At 42.2% G+C, this 17267-nt stretch overlaps 1 protein-coding gene across 4 annotated transcripts in view; it reads left to right on the top strand.

Annotated features, from left to right (window-relative positions):
* Positions 1–17267, top strand: part of rerg (RAS-like, estrogen-regulated, growth inhibitor) — a 194105-nt gene that overhangs the window by 93174 nt on the left and 83664 nt on the right. Inside the window, exons 1-2 of one of the 4 annotated variants that reach the window (XM_078553560.1) lie at positions 162–218; positions 5942–6140. In XM_078553560.1, coding sequence (XP_078409686.1) covers positions 6080–6140 — 61 coding nt within the window. In that variant the 5' untranslated portion in view covers positions 162–218; positions 5942–6079. Of the gene's footprint in view, positions 1–161; positions 318–5296; positions 5311–5941; positions 6141–17267 lie in introns of those variants that run through there. The other 3 variants (XM_078553561.1, XM_078553562.1, XM_078553563.1) reach the window with 3 other exon arrangements.

Raw genomic sequence — 17267 nt, 5'->3', positions numbered from 1 at the left:
AGGGATCAGTTTTTAAATCTGCTTGTCCCTGTGTGTGGATCAAAAATGTAATCAATGACAAAAGTGTAATTGTTTCAAGTTATACTCAAAGTGAATTAAATTGTTAATCTGCCTTATATAAAATCAATGTTTTTTGTTGGATATGTAATAATTGGTGTGAAGTTGTGGGGAGACAGCCCTCTGTGTGAGAATAACTTGTGAATCAACATCCTACTACTGTAAGAGCTTGTGATGGTTTAATTTTCATCATGTTGGGAGCTGTGTCTCTGATGCAGACATGTACTGCAGGGAGTGTGGGAATTTATTGTCCTATTGAGGTTCGTGTTTATGAAGAAATTTCTGCTGCTTGTGGAGGGAGATGTTGCCTTTGGGAGGGCTTTGCTGACAGTAGATGTTTGGTTACTATTGGGCATACTTTTGCATTTGTTCTTGGATTGCACAGCCTGTGAGGGATTGGTTCATTACTTGACCTTCATTTGGTTGAAATTAAATGTGAAGTGAATGGGAGTTAAGGGACATTTGTTTTTCTATAGAAATAAGTTAAACAAAATAAATACTGAGTAAAACTGAAAGTTTTCTCTAGAATAGAGAAAGAGTATCAGAATGGGGGGAAGGCTTTGGTTGAAAATAAAACAGCATAGCAGTGTGAAAATGATTAGGACAAAATAGAGAGCAACATAAAATTAAGCATAGTTTCTATGATTCACTATTTTAGTTCTTAAAGCACTGTTACAAAGCAGATTTAATGCTTTTCTTTCATTAAGTACTTTGGTGGGTGTTTGTGGAGAACAGTAAAATTCATTTTCTAGACCTTTTCAGTTCAGAACTCTATGCATATTGATAAGCATATTTTTGGATAAATCATTAGGACTTTATTAAATATTGATGCTCTTCCGAATAAATCATTCCAACCTTTCTTAACAAAAGATAGTCTATGAAGTGTGATACTTGGCTAAAATATAATGCATAAAGATTTCAGATGATTGTATGACAACTTATGAAGTTATTTTAAAATCATATGTATTGAATCTATGTAATAACTTTAATGTGCATAAACCTTTAGTATTGTAACTATTGTGTAATTACATTATCCTATATTACATTATCCTAAAACACAGTTAAATGACAGTGTGCAGTATACACAATGTAATATTTTGATAAGGGACTCTTAAGAGTGGGCTTTGGCTTGTGGACGGCTGTGGGAACTGGCTCAGGAGCAGTCTCCTACTCTATGCTTGCACGTAAATGGGTTATATAAAGTGAGAGCAGAGACCTGTAATGGGGTGGAGAGTAAATTTCAATGGGTTGAAGGTTAAGTTTCAACAAACCCACTCTCCTGGTTTAACTTCAGTGGTTATGCAACATTGTAGAACTGAGCTATCTTCCATAGTTCCTCAATCCACATGGCCAGTTGGGAAGATATGCACATCCCATTTGAGGAACAGAAATGCTTGCTTAATCATCTAATGACTTCAGTTGGTATGTTTTGTTTCCTTTAGTGCAGATTCAAATGGGCATAATTAAGATTTTAGAATAGATAATAACACATTCAGAATGCATGTAAGTACTCAGATAAGGGAGGCAGATCTTTCACTTTGAAAGGATGAGTGTGATCAATTGCATTTTCAGGTTGAAAAAAGTTGCCTTTTAATCCTATTTCTACTCATTTTCTTACTGTACACTGCAAAATCCATTTGTGAATGTGAAATTGTTTCCAAGGTGAAGACAGTACCATGTATGCTGAAGACTTTAAAAGACAGTAAATTTATGATGGGATTTGTTTGGGTGATGGATATAAATAACTTGATTTATGCAGGCTGTGCAGTCAGTTACATATCATTCCCCACTTCTGGTATGATTTAACTATTTTCCCATTCCAACAGTGGTTGGTTGATGCTGCGACAAATTTTTATAGAATTATCTTGCTGCTCAGTGGTTAAACAGCAGTTCCCAAAAGCAGACTCTATCTCTTGTGATCAAGAAACTCTAGCTTTTCTGTAATTTGCCAATGCAAAACTGCATATCCCAAGGATTAACAAGATACTCTACTTACCATGATCCAGTTTCTGGACTAAATGTAGCCTTCTGCTCCTTGACCAATCTTACTCTGAAATGCTTGAACCACTATCCAGATTTTAAAGGCTACAGGGATTATTTTTTAATATAAAATTAGAAATACATAGCCCTAAGATTCAACGTATAAATTGAATAATATTGTGGGTTATTGACAACTTTAGACCATGTATTTGATGCTGCTTAGCAACTGGCACTGATTTGTTGGGCCTTTTCCTCGATTTCTGATCACCCAGCTGCCCACTGGACAACCGTGTTGTGCCTCTACTCTTGGACCTGATGAAATCAACATCTGCATGTTCTGAATGTGTATAATTACCACAGAAGCTCTCTTCCACTGATCCCCCATGTCTTAATTACATTGAAACTCATCAAATAAGATTGAAGGTTGTTGCTGCATCCCTGGAGAGGGGGCAACTTTAAAGGCAGAGAATTTCTGCAAGCTGATTAACTAATACAGCCATTTGCAGATTCTTAGAGATCGAAGATTTGAATTATAATATATAATACAGATCAGGCGTTTTGGACGTGGGTTTCACTCTGCTGCGACAGCTAAAATTGCATAGGATAGCATGGAAATGGGAGCAATATAATGCACTGATGCCCACCACTTCCATCTCATTGCCCCAACCTCAATTTGTCCTTCTGGGACCAATATTGATTGCTCCTTCCCTAACGACAATATACAAATTACAGGGGTCTGACAGAGTCTGTTAATGCTGCTCCCAAGGTGCATAATCGCAGAAGCCAGGTATAATGGCAGGAATGGCTTCAAATGAAGCAAGCTGGAGGAAAAAAAAATTCATATTTAATGGGGCTACTGTGTGCTCTCCAGTGGCATTTGTTGGTGCTGATGTTTATTCTTCAATGGTATTTGGTGGGGTAGAGCTGGGCAATTGCCTCTCACTAACAGCAATTCTAAACCAGTGAAAATCCATGCTAAACAGACACTGTGCCAAAGCGTTTACTTGCTCTATCATTGAATTAACTATAGCTGAGTGGGTGAGCTAATTGCCACATAGTTTTAATATCCGCCACTGGAAAGCTGCTGCATCTTTCTCTAAAAGCTCATCAATCAGGCATTAACAGGCCCTAACTGACAACAGCAGACTTTTGTTTTGAAAAATACAACGTAAAAATTTCCCTCTCCCCTTTTCTGTGATCAGTGAAACAGTAGGGAGTAGTATAGAAAATGGAAAAATTGAATAGTTCCTGTTTTTTTCCCAATTTACTGACAGTTTAAGCTTCTATCACCTGCTGCTGTTGCCACTACACAGGAGAAGACAACAAGCTTCAGAATACATATTGAAATAAAACAATAAATTGCTTGCCAGACAGTAAAAAAATTAACATGTTAAAAATGTTATGAGCAATCTATGCTTCTCTAGGATTGGCTAGATAGGCCAAAATCGCCTTAGCAAAACTTGTACAATGCTGTGTCCCTTTAATGATGGCACTTATTTATTTTTATTTTAAGCGTTCAGGCTTCAAGCAGTCTTTCATTTTGAAGGCATATATTGTATCCAGCATATGTTGACTGTGTGTGTTTCCAGCAAAATAAGAAGTTTAAGGTAACCTGAGGTTATAAATTAGGGAATGGTAAAATAGAAAGAGAGAGCAAATGAACTTGCATTTACACCCAGCCTCTTGAATTCTCAGGATGTCCCAAAACACTGCATGATTACTGAAATAGTTTTTAGGTGCCATCACCATTGTTATTCAGGGAAGCACAGCAGTCAGTTTTTGTATAGCAAGGTTCCACCAACAGCATTGAAGAAAACAAGAAGTAACTCTCTTTTGAAGGTATTGATTGGGGGATACAACTCCCTTGATCTTCCAGTAGCGCATTCAGGGCCTTGGTTTAACAATTCACCTGAAAGATAGTACCTCCAACAATGTTGATTTCCCTCAGCCTTGTACTTAAGTGTCAGTCTATGTGCTCACAATTGTCTAGAGTGTGACTTGAACTCCCAATTCTATGATTTACAAAGTTCTGAGCTAAGCACTAAAACGGTAGCTGTTATATAAAGTCTAATTCAATATTTTTGGTGGGGAGTTCCACTCGCATATACGTAGGATATCGGCTACACACTGACCTGCACTCCCTATGAGTGTGGCTTCTTGCTGAGTGCACAGAATTCATGGAAATACTCCTATAGTGGCCTAGCAGCAGCAGAGTCCAGGCAGAACAATGCAGAAATGTCAATAAACATTCTGCTTTAATTGTGATGAGCCATGAATTTACTTTATTTTGAAGCTGTACATGCATTCTGCAATTTTTTTTAAATGAAAGAACAAAGATTTCACTTTGTGAAGTAAGGCTTAGTTTTTATCATTAACACATTTAGCCTGGTCCCTAGCAACTAATTTGGGCATAGCAAGCTCTCACAAATAACAATAAGCTGTCTTTTAAAGTAATGTTAGTTCAGATAAGCATGTAGGCCAAGACACTGAGGAGAACTCATCTGCTCTTGTTCAAAATAAGGCCATGGGACCGTTTATATTGACCCAAGAGGGCAGATGTTAGTTTTCCATCTCAGCTGAAAGGTGGCAGCTCCAATAATGTAGCATTCCCACAGCGCTGCACTGAACTGTCACTGTACTGCATGTGGTCAAGTGGGACCTCACACAGCTTTCTAATGCAGAGGCAGGAGTGCAAACGCTGAGCCAAGGCTGTAAAACAAAACAGCAGCTCCTGCCAGAAATATAAGAAAAAAAAAGCAAATAGTGATTGATTGAAAATTTCAACTTGCACTCAACATTGAATCCAGAATTCTAAACGCAGTAAGTTTCTGATCTTGTTTTAAAATATGGGCGCACACAGCCCTCGGCTTTCTTGCTTCATTACTGTAACGATCTCTTAGGGTGTCCTCCCAAGCGTCTTACCCCCAACTTTATTTCGTTGTCATTGATCTGCACAAGCGAAATGCCAATCCCGTGCACGTCTTCGTGAATTCCAGTCCGCATATTGTGGCCGATCTACTGGAGGAGGCGCCGCTCTCTGTCAATGGCATATCCAACCTCAGCCGGCAGACGTTCCTCTCCTGACTGGCGGAATCGCTGGCAGCAACCCCCTCCCACCAACACCCCCACCACCCCCCCCGCCCCCCCTCCCCGCCACAACCTCCTCCGTTTGCAACCCAAAGCCTCAGTCCGCACAGTCTTGTCCCGACCTGGTGTGTCGCAGACGTGCAGAGGCAAAGGAGTTTTAGCAGATGGGAGCAGCAGCAGCAGCCGGTGTGTTGTTTGTTTTCTTTGCCTCCTGCCGTTTCAGGGAGAGGTGATCATTTAAAGGTAGAGGTGGGAAGTTAATGACAGTGGACGGCAGAAACTGAGTTGAGCGCTGTTAGTTAGTGGGAGCGGGTGGATGTAGTAAATGTGGACCCTCAGTGAGAGTGCCCCTCACGAACCAACTGCAGCCTTCTCTCCCCCTTTGATGCAGAATTGGTGGATGCAGAGTGGAGTAGATAACCTCCTTCCCTCCCAATTATCTCTCAAGATCCCCCAACCCCGTTGCATTTGGACGGCGGGCGGGGGGGACGGAGGGGGTTGGGTGGAAACAGGTTTTTAAATTTTGATATAAACCAGGTGAAGATGAAAAGCCACTGTTTGCTGTAGCTGTCAGTGATACCGTTAGTCACCATGTCTGCAGCCAGAGGTGATGGCAATGCATTGCCATCGTTTCCCTAAAGTGCCACATTGATCACAACCCAAGACCCCCCCAGAAATGGGAAAGTACAGTCTGGTGGATTATAGCAATCTTGTCAATATTGTTTTGTTGATGTTAATGGGATTACTAACGAAAGTAACTTCGACCTGTTTTTCTTCTCACACTTTATCCCCCCCTCCTCCTCTCCCTCACATGCAGCGGGTCGCTCTTCAGCAAGAATGAAATGGTGAAGTTTGACTTTGGGATTGACAAAGGTTTATTTTTTTTTGGTTGCTGGGCTGTTTTCACTGCGTGTACTGATTGAAGATTGAGCCGGTCTCCTCCTGCCTGTGGACCATGGCGAAGAGTGCCGAAGTGAAGCTGGCCGTCTTCGGGAGAGCTGGCGTTGGCAAGTCAGGTAAAAAAAAAGGGGCTTAATCTCGGGAGACGACCTGTAACCAAGTGTTATTTATAAAAAAAATCCCCCGCCCCCCACCCCCCCCCCTCCCCAACCATGTCTCAGCTCCTTTGATATGAGCAATGTTGTAAATTACTAACATGCCAGGGGCTGTCATTGAATACAATGCAAAAATGCGACCTATCCATTCAAACGGCTGGGTGACTGATTTAAATTGAAATGTTGCATTTACAATATTTAGCCCAATTCATGGAGTGCACTAAAGGTGCATCAAAGCCAACCGCAACTGTTCATTATTGGGGCTTTGGGAGGGGGGAGGGGGGCGCAGTTGTTTTGATGTTTGCTGCTGTTGACCTCCTCCCCATTCACGGAGATTTCCTTTCACAAATAATTCCATGCCTGAGCCGCGCTGCTGTTATTTTCCTTGCCGTACAGGGTATCAACAAGACTGTGCCTCCCCGCACTGTAACGATCAAAGTGCCAGATCCGAATGCACCACGCAGCCAGCTCAGTCAGTGCCATCTGTGGGCAAGTGTGCTCTCTCTCTCTCCCTCACGAGTTAGCACCGGTGTTACTGTTCGTTCTCGAAAACCCAGGCGAGGGTGTCGAGGTTTCACTGAATTGTGTGAACATAGTCATTGTTGGGGGTCGGGGGAAGGGGGTGTAGGGGGAGTTTTGGTGGAATATGGTTCAAATCCACACAGGATTCACTAACAACCACAAAGAAGAGAACATGAATAATATCCAAGTCAGTGCAAGTTATAAACCACGGGGCATTTTATAGCGCAGAGACTAATACGGAATGCTAACATGGAATCTGGAGTTATGTCGAGGTGCCGGGTTAGTTCTTAATGCTGAAGAGTGAAGTGTATTCCATCAAATTGTCACTTTTTCAGTAGTCTCCACTCTCCTTCAGCGAGATCAAGTTTGATTTAAATTAATGCTTTCCATTTGGTGAAAGGAGGAAAGTATACTCCCACATGTTACCTGGCATCAAGCTACTCATTCAGGATCTTATTGAATCTTACCTTTCTGTCAGTGCTTTAAATATTTTAGTCTAGATTACTTGAGATCAAATTCCTTGCACAATCCTCATTCCCTAATGAATTGTCTTAATACGGAAAGATGGGAGTTGCACTTTTTAACTTGATTTTTAATGTATTATTTCCATTCTTCCTGATTTCCTGCTCTCCTGCATCAGCCAAGAGGCTGGGCTGCTTCAAATCATAGACCCCTTCACAACTGGCCTCACAGTTGGTCTGCATTCTCCCCTAGGCTACAAGCAAGTGAAGCTCATTCAGAGACTGGCAGTGAGCTTGTACATCTGACAAGGTTGACTTTCACTTTTTGTTCCACTGTTCAGCCTTGGGAGTGGGAATCCAGCAATGTGTACTGTTAGACTTCAGGGGTATCCTAGATGAATGTATTGTTAATTAAAATTAACTATTGTTAATCAAACCGCCATTTAAACAACCTGCAGAATCAAATCTTTTGAAACTTTATAAACATTCAAGGAATCATTGTTGTCATTGGTAAAAGTGAGGAGATGCTTGCAAAGGTTAAATGGCATGATCAACATTTGTGACCCTTTCATCAGGTTGGGCATTTCAATTTGATTATTTTTAATTTAGTTTCAGCAGTCTTTAATAGAGCACCAAAAAAATTGTGAGAGGCTTTGGGCTCCAACCAGAATAACATCTGCCACAGATCCTTGTGGGCAACACCATAATGTAGAATTGGAGACACTGGAGCAGAGGCCCCTGCAGACTGTCAGTAGAGTAAGCCAAATGCTCCATTGAAAATAACAGATGGCGGACAAGCACAATGTTGTCATGTTTTACATGAATGCCTGGGACAGGTCCCAAAAGTTAGTTAGCAAGAGTAAGTGGCAATATTGGACTATATTTTTCAAGCTGAATATATTTAATTGAATTGTTGTCTTTCCCCAATTCTGTTTTTAAAGTTGTTTGTCTTCCCCTCAATATCTTTCACCATTCTCTGATATGAAGGATGGATTGACGGATACACTCGCAGGCATCTATTGTATCTGACTTCTGTGATGTGCACTCATAAAAATTCCAATTCTCTTTCCTTTAGGTCTGTCAAATCCCCGATACTGCACAACAAGCTACCTTTTTACCTCCAACTCCTGCAATATCATGTAGTCTCAACAATTGCCAGAGTGCCTTGGGGATTTGCCTGTATTTACCACCTTTCACTGCCCACTGATGTGTGTCTATTCTTCGGTTTCCTGATAACTCTGCTGCTAATATCACATGCTAGTGCAGCAATTCCGTGCTGTTGCCCTTTTTCTGCCCTTTACTAGCAAGGGAAAGCAAAGGGATGCATTTGTAAGCTGGGTTAGCCTAGCAAGACAAGAAAAATAATCTGTCGAGACTACTGTTACTAGACACTTATCACTGGTGATATGAAGGCTGGGTTAGACCCACTTTCTAAGTGTTTCTTTGCTTTCTTTTATTGATCTTACATTAGGAGTTGGACAGGTTATTTTTATTCATTCACAGGATGTGGGCTTCGCTGGGTGGGTCAGCATTTATTGCCCATCCCTAATTTCCCTTGAGAAGGTAGTGGTGAGCTGTCTTCTTGAACTGCTGCAGTCCATGTGGTGTAGGTACACCCACATTGCTGTTAGGAAGGGAGTTCCAGGTTTTAGACCCAGCGACAGTGAAGGCAATATATTTCCAAGTCAGGATGGTGAGTTACTTGGAAGGGAACTTCAGGTGGTGCTGTTCCCATCTATCTGCTGCCCTTGTCCTTCTAGGTGGTAGTGGTCGTGGGTTTGGAAGGTGCTGTCTAAGGAGCCTTGGTGAATTCCTGCAGTGCATCTTGAAGATGGTACACAGTGCTGCTACAGTGCGTCGGTGGTGGAGGGAGTGAATGTTTGTGGATACAGTGCCAATCAAGTGGACTGCTTTGTCCTGGATGGTGTCCAGCTTCTTGAGTGTTGTGGGAGCTGCACTCATCCAAGCAAGTGGGGAGTATTCCACCACATTCCTGACTTGTCCCTTGTAGATGGTGGACAGGCTTTGGGAAGTCAGGAAGTGAGTTACTTGTCGCAGGATTCTTAGCCTCTGACCTGCTCTTGTAGCCACAGTATTTATAAGGCTAGTCCAGTTCAATTTCTGGTCAATGGTAACCCCCCAGGATGTTGATAGTGGGGGATTCAGTGATGCTAATGCCATTGAACATCAAGGGGTGATGGCTGGATTCTCTCTTGTTGGAGATGGTCATTGTCTGACACTTGTGTGGCAGGAATGTTACTTGCCACTTGTCAGCTCAAGCCTGGATATTGTCCAGGTCTTGTTGCATTTGGACATGGACTGCTTCAGTATCTGAGGAGTCACAACTGGTGCTGAACATTGTGCAATCATCAGCGAACATCCCACTTCTGACTTTATGATGGAAGGAAGGTCATTGATGAAGCAGCTGAAGATGGTTGAGCCGAGGACACTACGCTGAGGAACTCTTGCAGTGACGACCTGGAGTGGAGATTACTGACCTCCAACAACCACAACCGTCTTCCTTTGTCCTAGGTGTGACTCCAACCAGAGGAGAGTTTTCCCCCTGAGTCCCATTGACTCCAGTTTTGCTTGGGCTCCATGATGCCACACTCAGTCAAGTGCTGCCTTGATGTCAAGGGCAGTCACTCTCACCTCACCTTGGGAGTTCAGCTCTTTTGTCCATGTTTGAATTAAGGCTGTAATGAGGTCAGGAGCTGAGTATCCCTGGCGGAACCCAAACTGGGCATCAGTGAGCAGGTTATTGCTAAGCAAGTGTCAGTTGATAGCACTGTTGATGACCCCTTCCATTACTTTACTGATGATAAAGAGTATACTGATGGGGCGGTAATTGGCCGGGTTGGATTTGACCTGCTTTTTGTGTACAGGACATACCTTGGCAATTTTCCACATAGCCGGGTAGATGCCAGTGTTGTAGCTTTACTGGAACAGCTTGGCTAGGGGCGCAGCAAGTTCTGGAGCACAAGTCTTCAGTACTATTGCTGGAATATTGTCAGGGCCCATAGCCTTTGCAGTAACTAGCACCTTCAGCCATTTCTTGATATCACATGGAGTGAATTGAATTGGCTGAAGACTGGCATCTGTGATGCTGGGGACCTCTGGAGGAGGTCGAGATGGATCATCCATTTGGCACCTCTGGCTGAAGATTCTTGCGAATGCTTCAGCCTTATCTTTTGCACTAATGTGCTGGGCTCCTCCATCATTGAGGATGGGGATATTTGTGGAGCCTCCTTCTCCAGTGAATTGTTTAAAGTGTCCACCACAATTCACGACTGGATGTGGCAGGACTGCAGAGCTTAGATTTGATCCGTTCGTTGTGGAATCGCTTAGCCTTGTCTATCGTCTGCTGCTTATGCTGTTTGGCATGCAAGTAGTCCTGTTTTATAGCTTCACCAGGTTGTCACCTCATTCTTAGGTATGCCTGGTGCTGCTCCTGGCATGCTCTCCTGCACTGTTCATTGATCCAGGGTTGATCCCCTGGCTTGATGGTAATGGTAGAGTGGGGGATATGCCGGGCCATGAGGTTACAGATTGTGTTTGAGTACAATTCTGCTGCTGCTGATGGCCCACAGCGCCTCATGGATGCCCAGTCTTGAGTTGCATGATTTGTTCGAAATCTATCCCATTTAGCACGGTGGTAGTACCACACAACACGATGGAGGGTATCACCTTGTCTCCACGAGGACTGTGCGGTGGTCACTCTTACTGATACTGTAATGGATAGATGCACCTGCAGCAGGCAGTTTCGTGAGGATGAGGACATCAAGGAAGATTTTCCCTCTTGTTGGTTCCTTCACCTGCTGCAGACCCAGTCTAGCAGCTATGCCATTTAGGACTTGGCCAGTAGTGGTGCTACTGAGTCACTCTTTGTGATGGACATTGAAGTCCCCCACCCAGAGTACATTCTGTGCCCTTGCCACCTTCAGTGCTTCCTCCAAGTGATGTTCAACACGGAGGAGCACTGATTCATCAGCTGAGGGAGGGCGGTACGTGGTAATCAGCAGGAGGTTTCCTTGCCCATGTTTGACTTGATGCCATGAGACTTCATGGGGTCCGCAGTTAATGTTGAGGATTCCCAGGGCAACTCCCTCCCAACTGTATACCACTGTGCCACCACCTCTTCTGGCTCTGTCCTGCCAGTGGGACAGGACATACCCAGGTATGGTGATGGTGGTGTCTGGGACATTATCTGTAAGGTATGATTCCGTGAGTATGACTATATCAGGCTGTTGCTTGACTAGTCTGTGAGGCATCTCTCCTAATTTTGGCACTAGCCCCCATATGTTAGTAAGGAGGACTTTGTAGGGTCAATAGGGCTGTGATTGCCGTTGTCAGTTCTGGTGTCTAGGTTGATGCCAGGTGGTCCATCTGGTTTCATTCCTTTTCTGTGTCTTTGAAGCAGCTTGTTACAACTGAGTGGTGGCTTGCTAGGCCATTTAGGAGTCAACCACATTGCTCTGGGTCTGGAGTCACATGTAGGCCAGGCCAGACCAGGTAAGGACAACAGATTTCCTTCCTTAAAGGGAGCATTAGTGAACCAAATGGGTTTTTACAACAATCGTCATCATTAGACTTTTAATTCCAAATTTTTATTGAATTCAAATTCCACCATCTGCCATGCCAGGATTCGAACCCAGGACCCTAGAGCAGTTCCCTAGGCATCTTGATTACTAGTCCAGTGATAATGCCACTCCGCCATCGTCTCCCCCAGGTTGAAGAATAGTTGACGTGGAAAATAATACAGGGGATTAGACGAAGAATGGGACCAGATGCAAGGATGGAGGGACAGGTGGAGAAAACCTGGGACTTAAAAAGGACGAGGGTAAAACCTTCAGGATCACTGATCTCAGTAACATTGATGAAAATAGAAATAAATAACAGATTAGGACAGAGAGAGGAATTGTGAAGTTAGAGGTGAGTGAGAGGAATCACTTGTCAGGTAGCTTTTACTTGTGCTCTGTGCACAATGAGATGGTAGACAAGTCTCACTATACATGCATGTGTTAACGTTCATAGAAAAATAAGCATCATTGAGTTGGAAAAAGAAGTTTTTGCCATAAAAGAATAAAGGTTTTTGGAGGTAGTTTTAGTTATGGAGGTGACGTAGGAGTTTCACTTGAGGTCACTGGAGGCCGGCCAAGAATCTCAATAAATGAAGCAGGACCAAAGATAGAGCCATCAAAATTAAAAGCTTTTGGCTAACCTTGTGAGACAGGAAGAAACCACGCCTTTAAAGCAATGAAAGATTCTAGATTATTACTGCGGCATGAAAAAGTAAGGAGAAATTGAAGGTGCACTGATTTAACCATCGGATTCTGGGGGGGGTGTGGGTTTTGAGCACATTGATGGAAGCTTATGAATGTACAGTGAACTTATCAGCAAAAGAAATGAGTGTGGGATGGTGGAGTAAATCATTGACGCAAAGAACAGATTAGGTGAGAGGACAGAGCACTTCGTTAATGGGAAAAAAGTGTCAGAGGATGAAGCATCAACTACAGCATTGATTTTGAGAGGAAGCTAGTCAAGCATGAACATCTTTTGGATGGGAAGCTACATGTTAGTTACTTGTTCAGATCCTGTGAAAGATTTAGCTTCCTTCAGTGCATTTTTATTTCATGGGCACATCACTGAAGGAACAAAGGAAAAGACCATAGTCATTGGCCACTTTGTCAAAACATTTGGTCCTAAATATTTGGGAGAGATACAACATTTATTTCCCACCTTCCCCATATTAGGAGCTCACTATACTGGGAATATTGGCCGTGATCTCACATCATGTTCCCACTTTTTTCCTTAAATTTGCCTTGGTGATATTATTTTAAAGCATTGGGATTGAACATGCTGACACTATTGTAAGCCAATAATATAATTTCTTTGGGGTATAACTCAGTAAACTATTAAAAGTGACCTCTTTTATGAAGTGCATGGAAACTTTTAAATTAAAACATAACCATTAGTTGAAACAAAGTAAATTTCTAAAAGGAGAATAATAAACTGTGAAAGCTCCCAGCTTTACTCTGATGGCGCTCCTCGTAATGTTCAGTTCATATTCTAATATCGGAGCACTTCTGACAATGGGTGTAAAGTTATATTAGCAGAATTTAACTTCAATGTTTTGCTTTCAGGATGACAGAAGGGACACAAAGGCAAATTTTAATGTGTGAGATAAGGTGTGGAGCCTCCCTCGCAAGCAGCACATTAATGGGGGAATTACAGTTGCTCCCCATGATTTTCCATGTATTAATTTTCAGTAGAAAGCAAGCATCTAATTTGCTGATACGATCCCCAATGGGAAAAACTGCATGCCAAACATACTTGCTGTCTAGAACTCCCTGCCCACTCTTTAGGTCTCTCTGTGATGCAAATTAATACCTGTATGATAGAGTCATCCACATCCACACATATATCTGTGGCCCTCAGAGGCAAATAATGAGAAGCTGGCCATGTATTCCCCAAACTCTTTATCGATTGCTGCATGGAAGCATTTTTGCTATTGCCTTGAATAATTGAGAGGAGGATATTCACATATAGGGATTTGCAGGCATGAGCTCACACCTTACTTCTCTAAGACAACATGGTGAAGATTTTGGCCTCTTTGCCACTTCATTTTTCACTGAGAATGGGGTGGTAACGAGACCAAAATTAAAATGGCTTCCTTCTATCTGCACACTGGAAGCCTGCCTACTGTCATTTTTTAAGCAGGTTTAAGATTAAGCAGGGGAGCTGGTAGATTAACATCAACAGCACAGGGTTTGATCCCTATTCCTGTTCCCTCACACGACCCATGGTTCAGCAAATAATCACCACCAAGAACCTGCCTTCAGGCAGTGAACGCAAGAGGAAGTTTAGACAAAGCAATTTGAGGTCCTGTGTGTAGATGGGAGAGTGATGCCATTTTATCCAGCAGCAGACGAACCTCCCATTGCCCTGAGCAGAAAGCAGGGTTCCCTTAATGGCATCACTGGAAACTGTGCTGTAAATAATGGCCTGGTAAGAAGAATTAGGAAGAAAGATGGACATAATTGCTCTTTTTATGTTTTGTCAAAAATCCTCCCACATGCTAAATTTCATGTTTGATGCCTCCCCTCCTTCCCCCAGGCTTGGCTCTCCTCTTTAATGCCTTGCTGCCAACTCAGCTCCATGAATGGACCACTATGATTCCCATACATTTCCAGCATGGCTTGCATTGGCCAATTGTTACTCCCAGACCATTGAGGCCCAACCATCAAAATGGCTCAGGCCTCTCACTAGCCACATTGGACAGGGGATATGATCACTTTGCTTACTGGTCTGCTTGATGTACGAACCATTTCAAAATCGCATCCCTGGTATGTTGGAGCATTTTGAGAGGAGCTATTTTAAATAGACTTAGTATTAAATAAGACAGAGATTTCATCACATTCAGAAAGACTTGAATGAAATTATACCTGACCCAATGCGGCAATTTGAACTTGGGTTTTGTTGGGGGAGGGAGTGAAATGCTAGAAAAATGTGAGTGCACTGAGAAGCCAGCTCTGACCTTCTGACTTCTGCCTTTAACTGCAGCGCATTAGGCTGTGTGTAAGAACCACCCTCGGGAGAGGAGAATTGTCTATTTCATTGCTATAATTGAGCAATTAACGTAAAGCTAACATGGGCGTTGAATTTTAATTCTGATGCTTCCAAGAACATGCCGGTGAAAACAAGGTGAGAGGAAAGCAGTATTTGAGAGGGCTGAAGCCTTTTTGGGAAATGTGGGATATACTTACATTGAAGGCAGTTCAGAGAAGATTCACTGGATTGTTTCCTGGGATGAAGGAGTTGTCTTAAGGCGATAAGTTGAGCAGGTTGGGCGTTCACTCATTGGAGTTTCAAAGAATGAGAGGGGAAACATATATGATTTGGAGGGGGTTTAACAGGATAGATGCTGAGAGGATGTTTCCCTTCATGGGGGAATCTAGAACTGAGGGCACAGTTTCAAAATAAAGGGTCTTCCATTTAAGACAGGGATGATGAGTAATTAAAAACAAAAAACTAAAAAACTACTGCGGATGCTGGAAATCCAAAACAAAAACAGAATTACCTGGAAAAACTCAGCAGGTCTGGCAGCATCGGCGGAGAAGAAAAGAGCCGACGTTTCGAGTCCTCATGACCCTTCAGCAGAACTTTTTGTGATGAGTAATTACTTCTCTCAAAGGGTCATAAATCTTTGGAATTCCTGACCCTGGAGAGCTGTAAGAGGGTTGAGCCATTGAATATATTCAAGGCTGAGTTAGGCAGATTCTTGAACTATAGGGGCATCAAGGGTTATGTACACAGGCAGGAAAGTGGAGTTGCGGTCTAGATCAGTGCAGTCATGACCTTATTGAATGGTAGAGCAGGCTCAACGGGCTGTGTGCCTCTACTCCTCCTATTTCTTATATTCTTTTGTTAAGTACTGAGCACTTATCGCTTCTGGGTTAAAAAGCTACTGACAGTTGAGCTGCAGTGACTTCCGGGTTTCTCGTGTGCTCCTGACCTCCTCCCCCACTCCACCCCTGCTTTGGCGCACCCTGAACTTAAAACCCAGCCCCATGCTTCAAGAAAGAAGATGAAAAATCATGTTAGGTAAGGAAAATGCAATGCTAACAGGAAGATTATCAGAAGAAACAATTGGAAATTACATTGTTAGATATTATATGAAGATAGTTGGAACTTGTAAAAAATTCACTATAATTGACAAATGTCAAAATATAATGATTAGTTGAATAGATTTGTAATATAGAGAAAGTATGCTGTGAGAGTGGTTCCCTAGTGTTATAGTCCTATATCTAAACTATGTTCATATTAGTGAGGTTTAGTATTGATTGCTTGTGGTAATTGATGTCAGCCCTGGCTTAAAGATCATGCTTTTGCCTCTGAGCCTGAAGGTCATGGCTTCAGATCCCACTCGAGACATGAGTACGTAACCTTGGCTGACACTTCAGTGCAGCAGGTAGGGAAGTTCTGTCTTTTGAATGCGATATTAAACTGAGCCACCATCTGCTCACTGAGGTGGATGGGATTGATATTATTCAAATAACAGCAAGGGAGTTTTGGCCAATAGTTATCCTTCAACCAACACAACTAAAGCCTACCATCTAGCCGTTGATCACATTGCTGTTGTTGGATTTTGCTGTGTGCATATTGGCTGCCAGCTTTCATGCATTGCAACAGTGATTACAATTCAAAATTAATTCATTAGCTGTTCAGCACTTTGGGATGTGATATGTCAGTGTGCCCACTTCATTGTTTGCTAAATAAAATTGGAGTTCTACAATTAAGGGAAATATATTGTAAGTAACTATACAAACTAAATCAATTTATGTTATCTATGGGTAGTTACCATGACTAAACTTCAAGCTGAGAATAACTCATATTGTAACCTTGCAAATAATACTTTTGCAGGTATGTTATGTTAATCATGTGTTCCCCCCGTATGTTTTCTTAGGGAAGGTTAATATTGAGGTTTATGCAGTTTGTACATTAATTTTCATGATTAGAAATTCTCCATGAATCTACAGATTTTTCTGTAAACCATTCACATTTTGTAACTCTTACAAATTAGAACCTGCTAAATTTAGGTAATTGTGATAATGACAGGCAACTGAAGTGTCACTGTTTCTATTAATTTAACTGTTCAAATAACTTTTTCATAAAGTTTTTCCTCTCGCCATCCCATGTTGACTATTCTCACCTAGTCTGTGTATATTTTTATTTGTGAATCATAGAACTGTAAAGATCTATGTCACTTGGCTGTGATGCTCTTTGTTTGAGCAATTCAAAACTAACCCTAGTGCCCTGTTCTCTTCCCTATTGCCTCACATCTTTATCTCTCTCAAACACTTATACAGTTTTCTGCCAGAGCCATCCTCTGTGGTGATATTTTCCATGTCCCAACAACGCACTGTGCAAAGAAAACACTCATAACCTTTGCCCTCACTCTCAGTCATAATTTTAAATAGATCATCCTTCATCATTGGCTTCCCAACCAGAGGAAATATTCACTCTATCAAAATGCTTCATAAATTTTAAAAACCTCTATTATTGTATGTCAGTCTTGGCACAATGGTGGCACACTTGCCTCTCA

The sequence above is a fragment of the Cetorhinus maximus genome, chromosome 12, assembly GCF_964194155.1.
Source record: "Cetorhinus maximus chromosome 12, sCetMax3.hap1.1, whole genome shotgun sequence".
NCBI lineage: Eukaryota > Metazoa > Chordata > Chondrichthyes > Lamniformes > Cetorhinidae > Cetorhinus > Cetorhinus maximus.
Note: the sequence above shows the minus strand (reverse complement) of the source record. Positions and strands in the feature narration are given on the sequence as shown.